The 18356-nt window shown below is 34.1% G+C and overlaps 2 protein-coding genes across 7 annotated transcripts in view; one reads left to right on the plus strand and one right to left on the minus strand.

Annotated features, from left to right (window-relative positions):
* The window catches only part of si:dkey-71h2.2 (low density lipoprotein receptor adapter protein 1-B), a 32755-nt gene extending 21959 nt beyond the window's left edge, over positions 1 to 10796 (plus strand). The window contains exons 4-10 of one of the 3 annotated variants that reach the window (XM_052586957.1): positions 1567 to 1681; positions 3736 to 3808; positions 3892 to 3972; positions 4063 to 4181; positions 5609 to 5643; positions 8056 to 8084; positions 8838 to 10796. In XM_052586957.1, coding sequence (XP_052442917.1) covers positions 1567 to 1681; positions 3736 to 3808; positions 3892 to 3972; positions 4063 to 4181; positions 5609 to 5643; positions 8056 to 8084; positions 8838 to 8884 — 499 coding nt within the window. In that variant the 3' untranslated portion in view covers positions 8885 to 10796. Of the gene's footprint in view, positions 1 to 1566; positions 1682 to 3735; positions 3809 to 3891; positions 3973 to 4062; positions 4182 to 5608; positions 5644 to 8055; positions 8094 to 8837 lie in introns of all 3 variants that reach the window. The other 2 variants (XM_052586958.1, XM_052586956.1) reach the window with 2 other exon arrangements.
* A 279-nt stretch (positions 10797 to 11075) lies between these two features.
* The window catches only part of fndc4a (fibronectin type III domain containing 4a), a 30713-nt gene continuing 23432 nt past the window's right edge, over positions 11076 to 18356 (minus strand). For 3 of the 4 annotated variants that reach the window (XM_052587086.1, XM_052587089.1, XM_052587088.1), the window contains exons 4-6: positions 17779 to 17868; positions 15021 to 15154; positions 11076 to 12305 (exon numbers count right to left, since the gene is read on the minus strand). In XM_052587086.1, the coding sequence (XP_052443046.1) occupies positions 12264 to 12305; positions 15021 to 15154; positions 17779 to 17868 (266 nt within the window). In that variant the 3' untranslated portion in view covers positions 11076 to 12263. Of the gene's footprint in view, positions 12306 to 14546; positions 14942 to 15020; positions 15155 to 17778; positions 17869 to 18356 lie in introns of those variants that run through there. The other variant, XM_052587087.1, reaches the window with a different exon arrangement.

Consider the following 18356-nt stretch of genomic DNA (forward strand, 5'->3'; position numbering starts at 1 on the left):
ATAGTCACTTGTTTTTTTAGTAAGTGTAACCAATGTAACCTGCAAAAATAATTAATAAAAAATTTCCACCAGTAGAACTCAGAAACACATTCAAGTGGAGTGACGCAAACTGTTTTGTTGGACTATAAATAAATCAGCAGCGTATAATGCCGTGCAGCCAATCAATTTCATGGACTGGAATATTAATATATAAAATGTAAATTAGCGCTTAGTTATTAATGCATTACATTTCATGGAATTCCATGGAGTCACTTTCAGAACATCCTTCTTTATTTGATTTGCGTGAAAGTAAAGATTTAAAAGTTTTTGTCAGTATATCTGAGGTTGTTTTTGATAAAACATCCCACATCTTTCATTCTGTTTCAATTGAGCTACAAACAAGCTACATTCAGGCCATTTACACTCTCCTTCCCTCTCAGCTTTTCACTCTTCAATAATGAAAGTGTGCAATGCACCACAGACTGGAATAAATGATAATTCACCACACCCCCATGTTCAGAGACTGAAAGGGGAGGGAGAAAGGGAATAGAGAGTCTTGGGCATTTCTATTTAGGTCGTGGATCAGAAGCCTTGCACTAACAATTGTAGATGAAGTGAGATCAGAGCTCTGTCTTCCCCCAATCTTTGTCTAATGTATCTCATTATTACACACAGGCCCTTTTGAGTTGGTACTAAAGATTTCCATCCTTTTCCTAAAATGGCATTCAAAATCCACTTTCTATTACATTTCTGATGGTTCATATTTTATTTGAATTATTAGTGTGTCTGATATTATATTATTATCATATTATAGATTGACAGGATATCAGTCTAGTGGGGCGGGGAAAATATGAACCCAAAATTAAACTTTTATCCTGATTTACTCACTGTAATTTTCCTCTGTTATTGAATATGGTGACCATGACTGTAAAGCTAAATTTTCAATTGTATTGAAAGAATAACATTAAATTTAAGTATTTTCTTAAACAAATGGCTTCTAGGGATCAAAGAATGTTTTCTAGGTGAATTTTGGAGCTTGGCAGTCTTTTTATTAAATGCATTTCTTGGTGTTGTTAGCCTCATAATCTACTGTTTAAGCTAGAGGAAACTGTCACTGAATGGAAGAGAGAAGTGTAAACATTCTTCAGAATATATTATTTTGTGTTTCACAGCAGACAAAAATAATAATACAGGACTGGAACAATGTTGACAGAACTTATTGGTGCAGAAATAGGTCTTATTATAGTTCACCCACAGATTTTACCAACATAATTCTGAGAGATTTTACTTTTTAAAATTACAGATCTGTTTTTGTCTGGAATCGTCCTGGTTAGTCCACAGACCTTATAGGACCTATTAAATGGCTGGATGCAGTACCTGAAAGATACAAAAGACTTGACGTATTATATAAGAGGGTTTTTGTCCAGGCAGCTTGTTTAGGTTGCAGTTTCTCTGAACATAATGCTGGTGATTTTCACACACATTCATTGATATCAGTCATAACCAAGACCCTGTCAGTACATTATACATTCCCAGAAATGTTGTTTGATGAAAACAGTGAAAAACTTGTATTTCTTGCCTCTGCAGAATATCTTACTGCACAACAGACAAAACTCAGGATAAGGTCTTTGCCTACGTCTCCCAAAGCCAGTTCAACGAAACTCTGGAGTGCCATGCCTTCCTGTGCCAAAAAAAGAAAATAGTAAGTGTCTTCAGATGCACATTGTGAAAATGTTTGGATGTTACAGATGGCAACAATGTAAAATTCCTATCTATCGATCTACACTTTTTTTTTAAAGAAATGTTTCCCATTTTGATAGTTTTGTAATCCTTCACCACCTTTTTGTGTGACCTGCTTAACCCCTTTGCGTGCAAACATCGCTGACGGCCCCAGTTTATTATTGTTTCACTTTCACAGCACATTAAACATCACTGTCTTACTTCATCTGGACAAACTGTGCATCAATGGAAAGTTTAAAGACTCAAGCTTCGATATTTGACCAATATTTTGATAAAACATTGTTGCAGTGACAGATATTTAGTGATTTATGTCAGGAGTGCAAAATAATAAATCCGTATTATGCCACATTTTGAATAGAAATTCACAACTCCCTCATATTCAGTCACGTCAAGAGCGGTTTATTTGTGTTCACATAGACTCACTGAACAGCGTCAATAAGGATTTACAGACCAAAGATGCATATCTGCGGAGATATATGGATATATTTACTGATGTTTACTTCATATTTCTTCAGACAGAATCGTCATTTCTATTCATTTTCCACGGATTTACGCGATCAGATGATAAACAGCCTCTCCCAGCGATCTGTGTGTGCGTGCAGTAGTCACAACTCGTGCGGTGTGTGACTCAGACTCTGATTGGGTCTTTCAAACGTCAATCTGAGAGTGTAATATCTGGACACCGCCCCATCGTGTCACATGCTTCCTGCACACTTCCTGGTAGTTATCTGGCCAAAACAACACTGAAACACCTCTGTACACACAAAATATCCGAATAATAAACCCGCGATTACGATAGTAAAGCTTGGTATGAGAATTTCTTGAGATCTGGGGCGTTTTTATAAAAAAAATCTAAAATGTACATCGGAAATGCTAACTTGTGCAGCGATGAAAAAGGCTCAAAATAACATATTTTTACAACAGTAAACGACCAAATTCCACCCCTGATCGCTAAAGGAAGTTATTATAAACACTCGATCGGGGTTTAAAGTGAGTTTTGAGTAAAAGTGTACTAATAATTTCATAAATTGTCAGATGTAGCTTGATGCTAACTTTAGCACCAATGCTACTAATAGCAGGTGCTTTTCTTCTTCATAATGCATTTTTGTCTCAATAATTCACGTAAGGTCGTAAGAAAATGTTTTGTTGTATTTTTATAGTAAGACTTTTGATAAATAAGGGCTAATTGCAAAGAGAGACTGAAATGAGATCGCTGCTTTGTTGCTTTGTAAAGCCTGAAAAACCACAATCAAGGCTAATAAAGGTGGAATAAAAACAAAAGAATAATGATAAAAGAATAATGCGGATAATGTGTCATACCTGGCGGAGGTGTGAAAGACTCGTTTGGTGAGAACAATACAATCATGATTCGGGCAGTTTTTAACAGTGAAACATACACAAAGAGCACAGCAGTGTTTACATGTGAGATCTTACAGAGATGACAAGGGCCATAAATCAATCTGATTAGTCTTCTCTAAAAACACACATGACATGGCCTTAGAAAATATTTCATAAAATTCACAGTTTTACAGATTCGATTATGAAATTTTTTATGAAGTCTTGGAAGACTTGTGGCCTTAGCTACACTGTGTTTTCAAACTCATTTCCTACATCAACATTTTTTTAAATACATTTAAAACATATGTTTTTAATATTTTTATTTTTGTTTTTATGTTTGAGCTTATATATCTCTATTATCATAACAGTCTGAGTGATTCTGATTCCTGAACAGTAAACTTTAAAGTGTCAGCTTTGTGAACAAAGGTTGATTATGTATCTAGTCAGAAAGAATCATGAGCAGAAACCTTTTTATTTTGGGTATGTAATTTCGGTCTCCATGCCAAAAAAGGGGGGTTACTAGTAAGGGGTTAATAATAAGCTATTTTCTCGCTCTTGTTTTTGTGAAAGCCCAGTCTTATCTTATGGTATCTACCGCCATCTAGTGGACAAGAGAATCATTCTCCAAAATTCTCACCCAGGGTTCTCTTTGATTCTGTGATCATGTGTTCTCCACAGGCTCAGGCTGTGACTCTGACAGTAGCACAAGCTTTCAAAGTAGCTCTGGATCTGTGGGAGATCGCACAGGAAGGTGAGTTTTTTTTTTGCCCTTTGTCCATATAAATATATTCCAAGTAACATAAGATAGGCCTATATTCCTGTCTTCATTTGCAGACAAAAGTAAGAGAACCCGCACATGCTACACCTGTTCAGACCCTGAATCTCAACCTGAATCTGAAGCAAACAGTGTTTCAGGTACATTTATTGGTTTGAACACAATGGTTTGCTGGATGTCTGTCTTAATTTTGTTAAATTAATGGGAATACTTTTCTTTACTTGTGTCAGAGGAGGAGAAGACTCAAGCTCTGATGGAGCACAGACTTAGGAAGCCCTTCTTCCCTTCCTTCCTTTCACCATCTCCACGCAGCAAAGCTAGGAGACGACCAATCAAACACGACTCCTGGGTATGATGTCATCATGTCACACACTGCTATTCAGAAGTTTGGGGTTGGAAGGAATTTTAGTAAGGGGACCAATTTTCACTATTACCTAGTTGCTTATTAATATTAACATATTGGCAGTTTTTTTGTGCTTATAAACACATACTCTGCCTTACCATATTTTACATCCCTAATTCTAAACACCTAACTTAATATCTACATTACTAACTATTAATAAGCAGCAAATTAGAAGTTTATTGAGGCAAAAGCCATAGTTAGTGGTTTGTTAATGAGAAATTGGGCATTAAAATAAAGTGTGACTGGATTCTTTTATTTTTGGTCAACAATATATCAAGATAGTAATCCTGTCAAATATTATTACAATTTAAAAATAAATGTTTTCTGTTTTAATGTGTTTTAAAATGTGTGGTATCCTGTGATGGTAAAGCTGAATTTTTAGCAGCCATCACTAGTTTTCAGAGTCACATTATCTCTTCAGAAATAATTACGATAGGCTCAAAAGCAATATATTTGAAAATATAATATAGTGTTTTTTTCTATATCAATTTAATGTGTGAATGTGAATACAAGTAAAAAAAAAAAAACCTTACTGAACTCAATTTAGATCACAATTAATTTTACACATAAATATCCCTTCATTTTTCAGAGTTTATTTCTGTATTATGTGATATAATATATATATAATATATAGTGTTCCTGTAGCAAGCGCAAGGTTGGGGGTTCGATTCCCCGGGAACACATGATAGGTAAAAATTGATAGCCTGAATGCACTGTCTGCTAAATGAATAAATTTAAATTTAATATAATATGGCTGAAATGCAAGGCAGTCTTTCTGGTAACCTGAATGGCACTAGTTCATCTTTTGGCCTACCTGATCATATGAATCCTCATTAATTTGCTGAAAGAGTGCCACTATTGTGCAGAGTATCAGCTCCAAAATCAAGGTCAGTTGTTTTGAAACCAAAGCGCATGCCAAGGCAGTAATTACTTAATTGCCATTGGCTAAGTGCCATTATATTGTCAGTCCTGTTGATATAGCGCATAGTCACCACTAAGTGGCATTCTCTGCTTAAATACAATATTATTGATTAAAAACATGACCACTAGATGGAGAGCTGCCCTTTCCGGTTTAGTCGTCAAGGACTGTTTTAAGAAAGTTTGGATCTGTCGAGCTCTCTGTCTGCACACTGTGCTCAACTGTGCCTTTGTTAATTACTTTCCAGCTGTGATTGAATTCCATTCACTGTTAAGGCAGGTTCTGAAACCCAATTAGGGCCTTCAGTCTGCTGGTGTCAGATAATGACCGTCACAGAGATACTGCAGATGAAGGTTTTACAGCATACTGGTGCTGACAGATACTCTCTGAATCTGTGTGTATGATATAATGTAGATGTGATCTGTGATGGTTTTCTGTGTTCTTTTATTTTCAGGATGCGGAAGATGGCCTCGATGAAGCGTTTTCAAGGTAAGTTTGTGTTCCCTTCTGCTCAAACATAGTCAACCTGTCTCAGAAATCAGTGATTGATCCTACAGGATGCTTTCAAATACACTCACATAAAAGAAAAGATATTACTGTTCTAGGCAAAAAAACAAAAACAAAATATCTATACTACCATTCAAAAGTTTGGAGTCTGTATGTTTTTTTTTTTTTAAAGATGCCTCTTATTCTTACCAAGGCTGCATTTATTTGATCAGAAATACAGTAAAAATAGAAACAGTAATTGTGAAATATTATTACAAGTTAAAATGATTTTTTCCTGTTTTAATAGATTTTAAAATGTTATTTATTCCTGCATTATTTCTTCAGTGTTCAGTGTAGCATTATCATTCAGAAATCATTCTAATGTGCTGATTTGCTGTTATAGTAATTATATTTATTTGAAATAAAATCTTATTTGAACATTCTAAATGTATTAACTGTCACTTCTGATCAATTTAAAGTCTTTGCTGGATAAAATTATTAATTTGTATTTATTCTTTTAATCTTACTGACCTCAAACATTTGAATGGATTCTCTCATGTTTGTTCTAAGATTGTTTAATCTGCAACGCGGCTCAGGAAATGTCTGAATACAGCATTTAAAAAGAGGTGATTTCCCCCCGAGATGAACTAAAATTCTTTGTTTTAGGCACCAAGAAATCAGAATGTGGGTTTTTCTAGCATATTATCCATGTGTGTTTGTTAGTTTCGAGGCCATCTGTATGCTGATGTGGAACTGTTTGTAAAATATTTGCCTGCTCATATAATCAGCTAGTCTGTTCACACTCCCTCAGGTGTGACATTATGTCTCATAAAGTTGAGATGGAGCGAGATTCGACACACAGTAGGAGCGCTGAGACACATTAACCGCAGCGGCTCTGGTTCAGATGAATGGGCATGGAGAATCATTTTATTCTGAGGGTCTCTACTCATACACAGTTATTAATATCAATTCAAACAGAGCCCTGGAAATGAGTGCAATGATAGGTTGGAGTAATTCATGTTTAGCTAGGACATGTTTAGCAAATATTCATGTTTAGCTAGGACAGCAGCAGATGGCATGTAAAGAGTTCATAATGACTAAATTTAAGTAACGCTGGTACTTAAGAGGTACTTAACAGGTAAAGCTGTTAGATACATAAACAAGAATTGGCAAAAAAAAAAATTACCAAAAATATAGTGAAGTGGAAAAAAGACAGAAAACAAATAGAATCTGTCATTGCATTAATTTTTATAACTGTATAATAATTAATCAATTCATTCATTCATTCATAATACATATTTTATAATAAATGCAACAATTTCTAATGAATTTGTAATTATTAATCTGAAATTATAATCTGTTCTGTCATTAGAATTTTATAATTTAAATATATTAACTAATATTTTATTAATAATGATTATTTTTTATAATGTATATTTTTTATTAAATACAATTATTACTCTAAAATTATAATCTGCTCTGTAATTGGATTAATTTAATAGTTACAAAATAACAAAATTCATATTTTGTTAATAATTCAAATTTAAAATGTTAATATTTTAGTAATCATCATATTTTATTGCATTTGTATAATAAATAATAATAACATATTAATATTTTAATAAATTTTAAGATATAATATAAAGATTAATTATTATATAAAAATATAACCTGTTCAGTAATTGGATTAAATTTACATTTATGATGTAATAATACATTTATATTTTTTATAATTTATATATTTTTTATAATTAATGTTGAATTGACAAGAATTATTAATGTAAAAGTGGAATCTTTTCTGACATTGGATGAATAAAATAAAATATAATAAATCGTATTTTATTAATAATTAATGTTTTTATAATAAATAAATAAACATTGAATTAATTAGAATTATTAATAAAAATTATAATCATATTCAATTAATATACAATTGATTATTTATTTATTTTAAATTAATGTTTACATTTAAATTAATGTTTACATTTATATTCAATGTATTTTAACTTGATACACAAGTCATTCTCTTATTTCTTACCACATTCTCTGCTGCAATAAAGACGTGACTGGTTGTGATGCCAATGCATTACTGTGACTTCATTACTTTCATACAGCAGGTCAGAAACAGCACTCTCATCCTGCCAATGGAATACATTATTATAAGTAATGTAATGGGCCAAAGGACCAGGATTCTCCAACTGAATCAGATGAGGCGAATCCAAGTAGTCAGCTCTTTCCTTTCACTGAGCATGAAAAAAAAACCACAATAAAAACCATAATAATAGATCTAGATCTTCACTTGCTGAGTAAGGCTGCTATAGTTTGAACAGTGGGATGCTGGGAAGGATGTGATGGTTTAACCATAGCTTACTGTCAGAATTTGTCATGCTCTCTCTCACCTGCCCTCTCACGCAGCAATATGGAGGTGGAGGAGATGGACGCAGGTAAGTGAGGTGAGAGAAACCGTACCACTTAATGAGCCTCAAGTTATCAGTCACACTTCAGACAAGCTTCACACTTACAGTAGTTTCCTTCATGGTCATTACCTGACACAATTAATGTGCTTCACACATTGCTGCATGTCCAATATATCTAGAGTACTGTTTAATAGTTTGGGCTCAGTAGATTGTTTATTTTTTGATCAAAAGTGACAGTTTTATAATGTTGCAAAAGATTTCTATTTTAAATAAATGCTAATAAATATATGCTAAAAAATAAATGCTAATTGTTTTGCATCAAAGAATTCTGAAAATGCATTCATTGTCTTTTTTTTTTTTTTTCTTTTTTTTTTTTACAGTATTACTGTTTTACTGTATTTTTCATTAAATTAATGAAGCCTTGCTAAGAAACTTTTTTCGAAAACAGACAAAAAATTCTTACTGACCCCAAACTTTTGAACGGTAATGAAGCTGATAAATTCTTTAGAACTATGCATGCAAAAGTGTATATATACTCAAATAAATAAAGAAATACAACTATGTTATAATACAATTATTTTTCCAAGTCTGGAAAACTAAATTCCATAAAATGTCCAGGTTTTCAGTGACTGTGGGTACCCTGGTTGTCTTTTTTTTTTTTTTAATTTTTTTGCATGTTCACCTTTTGCATCTTTCAGTGTAAAATGTATTTGTAAAACCTAATTTAATCCACAAAAGTTTCCAGAGTTAGAAAAGGATTACTCTTCCTCTCTCCGTCAGACTGGCAACATCCCGCAGCAGAACCGTGTCTGAGGATGCAGCTGTGAGTCCAGTGGAAGAAGATCTCCTGTCCTTCAACAGCGAGGATTCAGACTGAACACACACACACAGATCACTCTCACCAGCCTATCAGAAAGTGTCCTGAACACACAGCACACCCCAGCACTGCACACAACATGCAACGTATGCCTCAGTGATGGACTCATTCACACAACTGCCACTTAAAACGGCAACAATACCACAAAACAGCAGCATAGACGTGCATGATTCAACTGTAGAACTCTTGAATGCCAATGTACTTGCATTATAATACTGTAAGTTCAGGGTAAGTACTTGACAATTCAACATGTGTGATACTGCATCTTGCTATATTGTATTCAAGTGTTTGTGTAAGTAGAATTGCTACATATACCATGTAAAAAGTGTAAATCTTTTCAACACATCGGTGCTATATTTAGATACTTGGGTTATATTATTTAAATATACAGTAACTGCAAACATGTACTTGAAAGGAAGACCAAATGTACATTCCACAAAGAAAACAGTTGTCCGTCCTTCAGCCCAGCGTTCTTCAAGTCGAGTGTGATGAAACATCAGAGCAGGTACAGTATTAGAGCCGCATGTGTTAGGGAGTTGTAGTGAACGTTTGCAAATATAAGGATGTAGAATTGTTCAGGACTCACATTCTGAAGCACTGTAATTCAATTTCAGATACATGTTTTGGGTCAGGGTGACATTTGTTTAAGCAATCATTACAGAAACTCTTTTCTGTGACCATATTTTACAAAGGCCTCAAAACACTTCTGAATTTCCTTCTTTAGGGTCTAAAATAGTCTTGTGTAAAATGCTTTCACACTGGCTTCCAGCCACAAGTGTTAGATTTATTATTATTATTATTGTCATCAGTGAAACGTAATTGATGTTAATTATTTATTAAATATATGCAACTTCATACATTTACGGACATGGGTTTTTATTTATTTTTTCCTTTTCTTAAAATTATGTCAAAATCATTAATGATTTGGTAAAAAATAAACCATATTCTGCCGAACAGCTGTTGAATAGAAAAGGCACAACAATTTATAGCTTACGTTTTTTTCTGTAGGTTCTGCTATTTCTTGGCTTTAAAGGAACTAAAGAATATTACACTTTGCCTCTCAGAAATGAAAATTAATAATTTTCCCATGAGTCCCAATCAGTCTCTAGCAGCTAGCGTTACTGCCATTCTGCCCTTTTTACCTTATATTAAAATCCACGCTCAGAAATCCCTTCATTATTCTCTGAAATCATTAAAAGCTCAGTCTTTGAGCCTCAGTGGCTCTGTCAGCTTTTTGCTCTTTTGTGCATTTTTGAATATGCAGTATTTGCGCTCAGTATTACAGATCAAAATTTTTTTACCATTTTCTTTTCCGCTGGAAGTGGAATAAGTTTTATTTTAATAGAATATATACTTGTAATAGCAGTGTCTGCTGTAGCTAAAGGTCTTAGTTCAGTTAGTGGTGTTCTGATTATTTTGATGTATCATTGAATCTGTCAGTGGGTTAATTAAAAAATGTTTGTTCTAATTTTACAGTTTATGCATTTCACAAAAAAAATTACAAATAATAATAATCACTGTTTTCTGTGGAAGGATTTGGGACACTTTCATTGTCTTTAACATTTGCAAAAGCCGTAGTAAAAACATTTTTTATTATGTCATCATATCTGAAATGATATTGTTCAATCAGTATATAAGATTGTGTGTGATTTTATAATGTGTTTTATTTTGTTTTGTTTTGTTTTTTATAGTAAAATTTGGTGCTTTATACAAATCTATGCAATCTGTGTTTGGCTTTGTAAACATACTAATCTATATTATTGAAACCATCATCATAATGATCTGAAGAGGTAATTTGCATATATACATACACATTGGTTGATATATAATACTGTGTAATAAAATATTTGTTCAAAAACACAGTAGTCTCATATCTTGTGATTTTAGCAGTTAATGAAAAAAATTGTGCTATTAATATATTTCTATATCGAGACAATGTAGATTTGATTAATTCTCTGATGTCTTGACAATGTAAATGATTCTTAATGTACTTTGTTTGGTGGTTGAATGCACCAATAAATTACTTCTCACTTCATTAGCACGTCTGTGTTGAAACAAACATAAGCTTTGGGTTTTTATAAGCTCTCATATACCAAATATGCTATAATGCCAATATGGAGGCAAGAAAAAAAAAACTTACATCAAGTCATTCATTATCTTTATTAAAACTGATCAGGAGAAATAGAACTCATTTAAAAGAAGAGCCATGAACTGAGAGCATAAATGCAAAATATGCATGCACTTTTCATCATTAGGTTTATGGTCTTTTCATATTCTTAAAACAACAATTCAGATTCAGTCAGGATATTCCTTTTTTTATTTTTTTTTTATTTTTTTTACAGTGAGATTAGCCTTTTAGGTACATTATTCAGGTTTGAGGGTTTTAAGATTATAACAGTGAAACAAAACTGGGTAAATAAGCAAATAAATATTACTAGCCATATTAAGGATACATAAAAACTGTTAAAGAAGGTGAAGAGGTGAAGCTATTTGTAAGCAGAGGCATTTGGCATAAATTGGTTCTCTCTAATAAGCAGACTTATGAAAATAAGAGCACAAATTTAAAGAAATAGTTCACCCGGAAAATTACAATTTGCTGAAAATTTACACAAGCCTATACCATCCAAGATGTAGATAAGTTAGTTTCATCATCGGAACGGATTTAGAGGAATTTCGTTTTTTAAATTTGAAATATCAATGGATCCTCTGCAGTGAATGGGTGCTGTCACAATGAGTGTCCAAACACATCACAATAATCCACATGTGATGTTTTAATCAGCTGTTTGAACTCTCATTCTGACGGCACCCATTCACTGCATAAGATCAATTGGTGAGCAAGTGGTGCAATGTTAAAATTCTCAAAATCTGTTCTGACTTCTACCTTTCTAAAGGCCTCAGATAAATTTTGCGGTGAATTATTCCTTTACTCTAAAGACCTGCTTCTGTACACATCCTATCAGACCACAAGAGCTGCATGCACAAACAAAACACAAGCTAATAAATAATAGAAACCCTGTCATACTTCAGCACCATTACAAAAAATGCACCTTCCTTCCTTCTCTATACAAGAGAAAAGATCCCAGATTTAGTCTGATATATTGCAGTAAGGGGTTTGGGAATTCTCCATCCATCATAAAATATAAGACATCCAGTCATACGCGTAATGTACGTCATTTACACTTCCAGTAGATGGCTTTAATATGTGTATATGGGTGGGCCGATACAGCGGTGTAGCTGATGGATTTTTGACCGTCGGGTGATGAAAGGGTTGACATACTGTCATCCTGATACTGCCACGGAGGGCATGACTGACGTCTACGATGCTCCCATCACACCTCGATGATGTTGATCGATGGCACAGACTGGTGGAACTGCAACAGACAGGACAAAAAAACAGAAGAATAATTCTCCTCCGAGTGGCCTGTTTCATCAGCGCCTGCAGTCGTTTGTGTGGCACTCTGGGACACGATGGCTTGCTGGATGGATAGAACACCGCTGAATGTTTTTGCAGCTTGAGTTTATTATATTATTGTATATATGGCTTTGAGCACTAAGAATGTAATATGCATGGAGACGAATGCACATTTGTTGCTCTGTATAGCAGTGCAGTATGTTAAAATTGAGGCCATTAGGGTCTTGGTGCGGGAGATGACATCATCAAAGAGTCTGATATTGATTTTATCATGCATCTAAAAGGCGTTTTTTTTTTTTTTTTTTTTTTTTTTTTGATGTGTGATAAGGACTAATGGTGGCACATAGTGGAACGGGTGAAATCTGAAGCATCTGTCCTTGTTTTATCGCTCTGAATTTCCTACACAGAGAAAGTGGCAAGTGAAGAGCTACAGGAAAATGGGAAGGACCAAAGGCACATGGTGGTTTTCCTGAGATGGTTTATTTTAGAAGTAGGTCGGTAGCTCTGGTGTTTGATCCACAGAAATCATTATGCTGAAAAGCCTGATTCTAAAATTAAGCGTCATGCATAATATTTTCCACTTTCCTCTCCAGTCTGTATCTTCATGGATGCTACAGAAAGTAAAAAATATTATGATGGCCTTAATTATTTTTATTATAATTATAATTAGTATTAGTTAGGTGCTGTTCTATAGGGTTGGATGTAAATATTGTTTTTCAGATTAATTGCGATCTCAATTTTGATATTGTTTTTAAAATCCCAAAATTGGTTTGCATACAAATGTATTTGTGCAACGCTTCATAATCTGGGCTTTTTAAAAAGATTATTTTAATAATTTACAGTTATTCATAAATTTACATACCCCTTGCAGAATATGCTAGATGTTAGTTTTTTTTTTATTTTTATTCTTTCTTTTTTTTTAAATATAAATATCATTATTTAATTTAATTTATATCATTACATCTTATTAACTACTGTCCTGAAAAAGCTGTTTCAAATAAATGTTTACTGATTTTCAGTTTTGAGGAGTAACTATTTACATGTAACAGAATTTAATTACAAAATAAATGTAACTCTATGTAACTATATCAGAGAATTTTTTATATATATATATATATATATATATATATATATATATATATATATATATATATATATATATATATTCTGCAAAGTGGTATGTAAACTGTACCAAATTAGGTTTCCTCTATCAGTTTGTCCTGCATCGCATCGCGCTTCTGAATTTTCAGCACTAAAGCAAAATAAATAGACTTAAAAAAAAGGTTAAAAATAAATAACCTTTTGAATCAGTCTCAAACACTTCTCTGCTCAATTTACAGCATTAGCAGGAAGAGCATTTAAATGATCACTGAAACACACCCAAATGAACCAGAAATTAAACAATTCAAGTGCTTATGAATGGGAAAATATGTATCGAAGCCCAGTCTGACTGTTCTATATTATTTATAAACAAAAATAAAGATTTTGGGACACTGACACACTTCTTTCTAGCAATCTGTTCAGCATTACTGATAATAGCCAAAAACACACCAAACTGCGAATTGTAGAGTTGTCTGCACAAAATAAGGAGAAGAAAAAAGGCTCCATAGGCTTAGTTTCTGATCTCACAAAAGTGATACAACAGAGAGAGAGAGACCCTGAAGCCCTTCACGAGTCAGGGAATGCAGGATTGGCCTAGTGCTGACAGACTGACGCTCTGGACATTATAGTGTTTGGTCTCATCCTTCACTGCTGGCAGGTTTCATCCCACAAATAACAAAAAGGTTTTATCAGTCAGAGGTTTTATCAGTTGGCAGTTCCTGGGCAGACAGTCTTTGTGAAAAGTGAGATGGATAGCAATCTAAATGCTTTTCTCCTTTCTGTCTTAGTCTTTTTTCAGGTATTAAAAGTGATTGGGTTGTTTTTCCCTGTCCTCTAACTCTAAATGCTTATGCTACGCTTTTCATTAAGAGCTAATGGAAAGTATCGTGTCTGAATTTACAGGGAAATAGATTTTTCAATTTCAACTCAATCTGAGATTTAGGGGGAATTGTGGGTAAAAAAGAATAAATACATATCTGTTTTGCACTGCAATATCGGAAAACTGATCAGATGTGGTGACAGATTTTAGTTGAAAGTTAAAATCTGTTACAACTTATTCATTTACATACAGTACTGCATTTTTCTAAAGTTGCTTTCTTTCACAATGAAGAAACATATTTTTGCACTAAGATGTTGTTCAAATATAAGAATTTAAATAGTTAATTCAAAAATGTAATTTATTCATCCCATGTCTTTGAAAAACATTTCTAAGACATTTTTTTTTCTTTGCAACAAAAGCTACTTTTTTCCACACAATGCAAGTGAATGGTGACCAAGGTACAGATAAAGCAAGATTTTTATTGAATAAAGACTTTACATTCAGTCCTCACAAAATGATCACATTGCTTGAAAAGACTTGATGGACTACTTGATGCTTTTATGAGAGTTTTTAGTCCTTTTTGGAGCTTGACAGCCTTTGGTCTCCATTCAGTTTCATTGCAGAGAAAGAGATGATTTGAAGGGATTCTGCTAATCTTCTTCATTTGTGCTCCACTGAAAAAGTAAGTAGTAAAGGTTTAGAGTAAATGTTAGAAAAGACGGATGTTGAGAAAAAGGTTCACAGATGTCCCACCTTGCTCCGTAGCAGACCTCCGCTCTGATGCTCTGGGGTGCTTCTCTCTGAGGATGGTTTTACCTTCTCTTTACTGTTGCTGGAATCGTTGTCCTTTATTATGTCATACTGCCGGCAAAACAAGGCAATTACAGCTGCAGAAACAGAGAACACATGGAGTCCTTTTAACCCTACAAAAAAACGAACTATTGATAATAATAGTAAGAAATGTTTCTTGAGCAATAAATCAGCATATAAGAATGATTATAATGCTTTCAAACGTTTAATCACGATTAATCACATCCAAAATTAAAGTTTTCATTTACATAAAATAAGTAAATATCTCAGTAAATATATTTCTAAAGGAGCTGTTGACATGAACTTTTCACCAGCTGTCGGTAACAAACAAAGTAATCCATATACAAAGAAAACAAAATAAATAAGATCCAAAATTAAGTTCTGTGTAATAAAGTAGAATGACCCAGAAAGGGAGGTGCAGTAATTAGAAAGCAATCCTGCCCCTAGTCAGTGGAAAATAATATTAGCTGGTTTAATTCCAAACTGATCTATGACCAAATGTGCCACACAAGAAACATTTCATGATTGATAAAAGCAAAGAAATCTCTCAAGACCTTCACAACCTTATTGTTGCCATACTGATGGCATTGGTTACAGAAGGATTTCTATACTCCTGAATGTTTCAGTGAGCACTGTTGGGGCCATAATCCAGAAGTGAAAAGAACAATTTCACCATAAACCGGCCATGACTAGGTGCTTCTCGCAGGATTTATGACAGAGTAGTCAAATAATTATCAAGAGCTTTCTACGAGCCAAGGATCACTTGTGGAGATCTTCAGAAAGATCTGGAATGAGCATGTACAATTGTTTAAAAGAAAACAATAAGTAATGCACTCAAACGCCGTGGCCTGTATACACTCTCACCACGCAGGACTCTATTGCTGAAGAAAAAGCATGCTGAAGCTCATTTAAAGTTTGTTGCACAACATTTAGATAAGCCTGTGAAACACTGGAAGAGTATAGTCTTATCAGATGAGGCAAAAATGTTACTCTTTGGATGCCATAACACACACTATGTCTGGAGGTCAAATGGCACTGCACATCAACCCAAAAACATCATGGTGTGGCACCGCCAAAATTCATATAACTGAAGGAAAAATTTACATTTTTCAAGACATTCTTGATAAAGATTTGCTGCCATCTACCAGGATGATGAAGATGAAAAAAGGGTGTTGATAAAAAAAAAGAATTGAATCCAATAGAAAATCTATGGAAAGAACTAAAGATTAGAGTTCATGAAGAGGCCCACAGAACCTTCAAGATTTGAAGACAGTTTGTGTGGAAAAATGGAAAATGGAGGTGTGGAAAATAACACCTGAGCAATGCATGCAGCTAGATTCTCCATACAGGAGGCGTCTTGAAGCTGTCGTTAGAGGCTTTTGTAAGAAGTATTAAATACATTTCAGTAAGTATGTTCAATACTTTTTTCATTTCATTATACTTTATTACACAAAAATGTACTTAGTTCAGGGATATGTGCATGTATACAGACATTACAGTGAAACAACATATTATATCAATTTGCCTTTTTATTTTTATTTTAACATATAGATAAATTGAATACAGACCTAAGATTACCTGTTATATTGACTCAAAAACGAATTATATTTTTGTTTAACCAATGAAAGAGACATCAAAGCCAGCGGCACATATCAGAAGGTCTAGCCGAGGAGAGGCTGCTCTCAGCGGATACATGAAGAATGAGCTCCTGCTGATCGCGTAGAGCTCACGTCTCCGAGATCAGCGAAACACATTTTTAAATAGGCACTTTATAATTAAACCACAGATCTGAGTTTTAATCAACTACATTCTCGCCCTGAAATCCTTTTTAAATTATATTTCATGACACAATAGCAGTAATATTTTGAAAATGATCCTAATAAATGGTGGTTGAACTTAACCAATGCTGTGTGAACTCAACCAATCAGGATGTTTAGTGCCCAAGTCCCGCCCCCATAAGTTCCGGAACTTTGAAAAAGTACCACCTCGCCAGCAGGGACTTTCTGAGGGGCATTTTTTAACCCGGAACTTTATTTAGTTCCAGGTTCCTGCGGTGGAAACACACCGAGTACTGACCCAAAGTCCCTAGTTACACCCTACTTGATATGATATTATAACTTTTAAATCAGGGAGTGGGGCTGTCCCTGCTTTTTATGTTGGACACGTTCAGCATTCTCTGGATTGAGAGGGGCAGACAGAATTCCTTTCAGTAGTCAAAGTGCAGCGGTGCGAAGACATTCCTTGTTTGCTGGAGTGGCAGTTGCAATTGAGCGCATGAATTATTTTGTGACAGTGAGGCAGACTGGCTCAGTGCCTTACGTAAGCAGAGAAATGCTTCTCTTTCCCATGCCCTTCTCAATATTCAGCAAATACATTTAATATTTTATCAGTTTAATGCATATTATGGTTTTTCAAGGCTTTTAGAGCTGGCATGTACAGTATAGTGGAATTTTAAGCACCACTTAATTCAAGTGATACTGAAATTATTCAGGTGAAAAATTAATAACCATTAGCAGATCCAAGACCAATTATAATCTGCTCTCTCTTTCTCAAACTCACTTGCTTTCATCTCTCTCCGAGGTTAATAATTCATGAGGTAGTGTTTTTCTCAGTAGGCATAAACACTCAGAACAGAATTCCAGGACTTGGATGTTATTAATAGAGTCGACACATTTCCTTCGAGCTGACATCAGTGTCTCACCTGCCCACATAAGAAGCACCACCACAATGATGATCATCTCTCCTGTCTGCAGGTGTCGAGCTTTATCCAGTCCTTGGACAGTCGGGTCATCTGTTAGAGGAGACAGAGGGTCATCTATGATTGATTGTACTTAGACCTGAACGGTCATTTGTAGCGGATACAGTCATCACCGAGCCAACTCTGAAATTAAAAGAGCACAATTTTCATTCTTGCGGTCATGAATCAGAAATTGTGACTATATTTTCTATGCACTACTGTTCAAAAGTTTGGAGTATTTTGTGGAACTTTTTTTGTTTGAGGATACTTTAACAAATAGAAGGCATTGACTTAAAAGAACAGCATTTATTTGAAATAGAAACCTTTCAGAACACAATAAATGTCTTTGCTGTTACTTTTGATCAATTTAATACGTTCTTGCAGAATTAAAGTATTATATGTGTGTGTGTGTCATAATCCAGACTCATTAACATTTCAACAAAGAAAATAAACATTTTATGTTCATAAACACATTTTTTCAGGGACATGAATTTAGGACCGTTTTTAAACATTCAAATACCTTTAAACATGTCATGTTTTTA

The sequence above is a fragment of the Carassius gibelio genome, chromosome B20, assembly GCF_023724105.1.
Source record: "Carassius gibelio isolate Cgi1373 ecotype wild population from Czech Republic chromosome B20, carGib1.2-hapl.c, whole genome shotgun sequence".
Taxonomy (NCBI): domain Eukaryota; kingdom Metazoa; phylum Chordata; class Actinopteri; order Cypriniformes; family Cyprinidae; genus Carassius; species Carassius gibelio.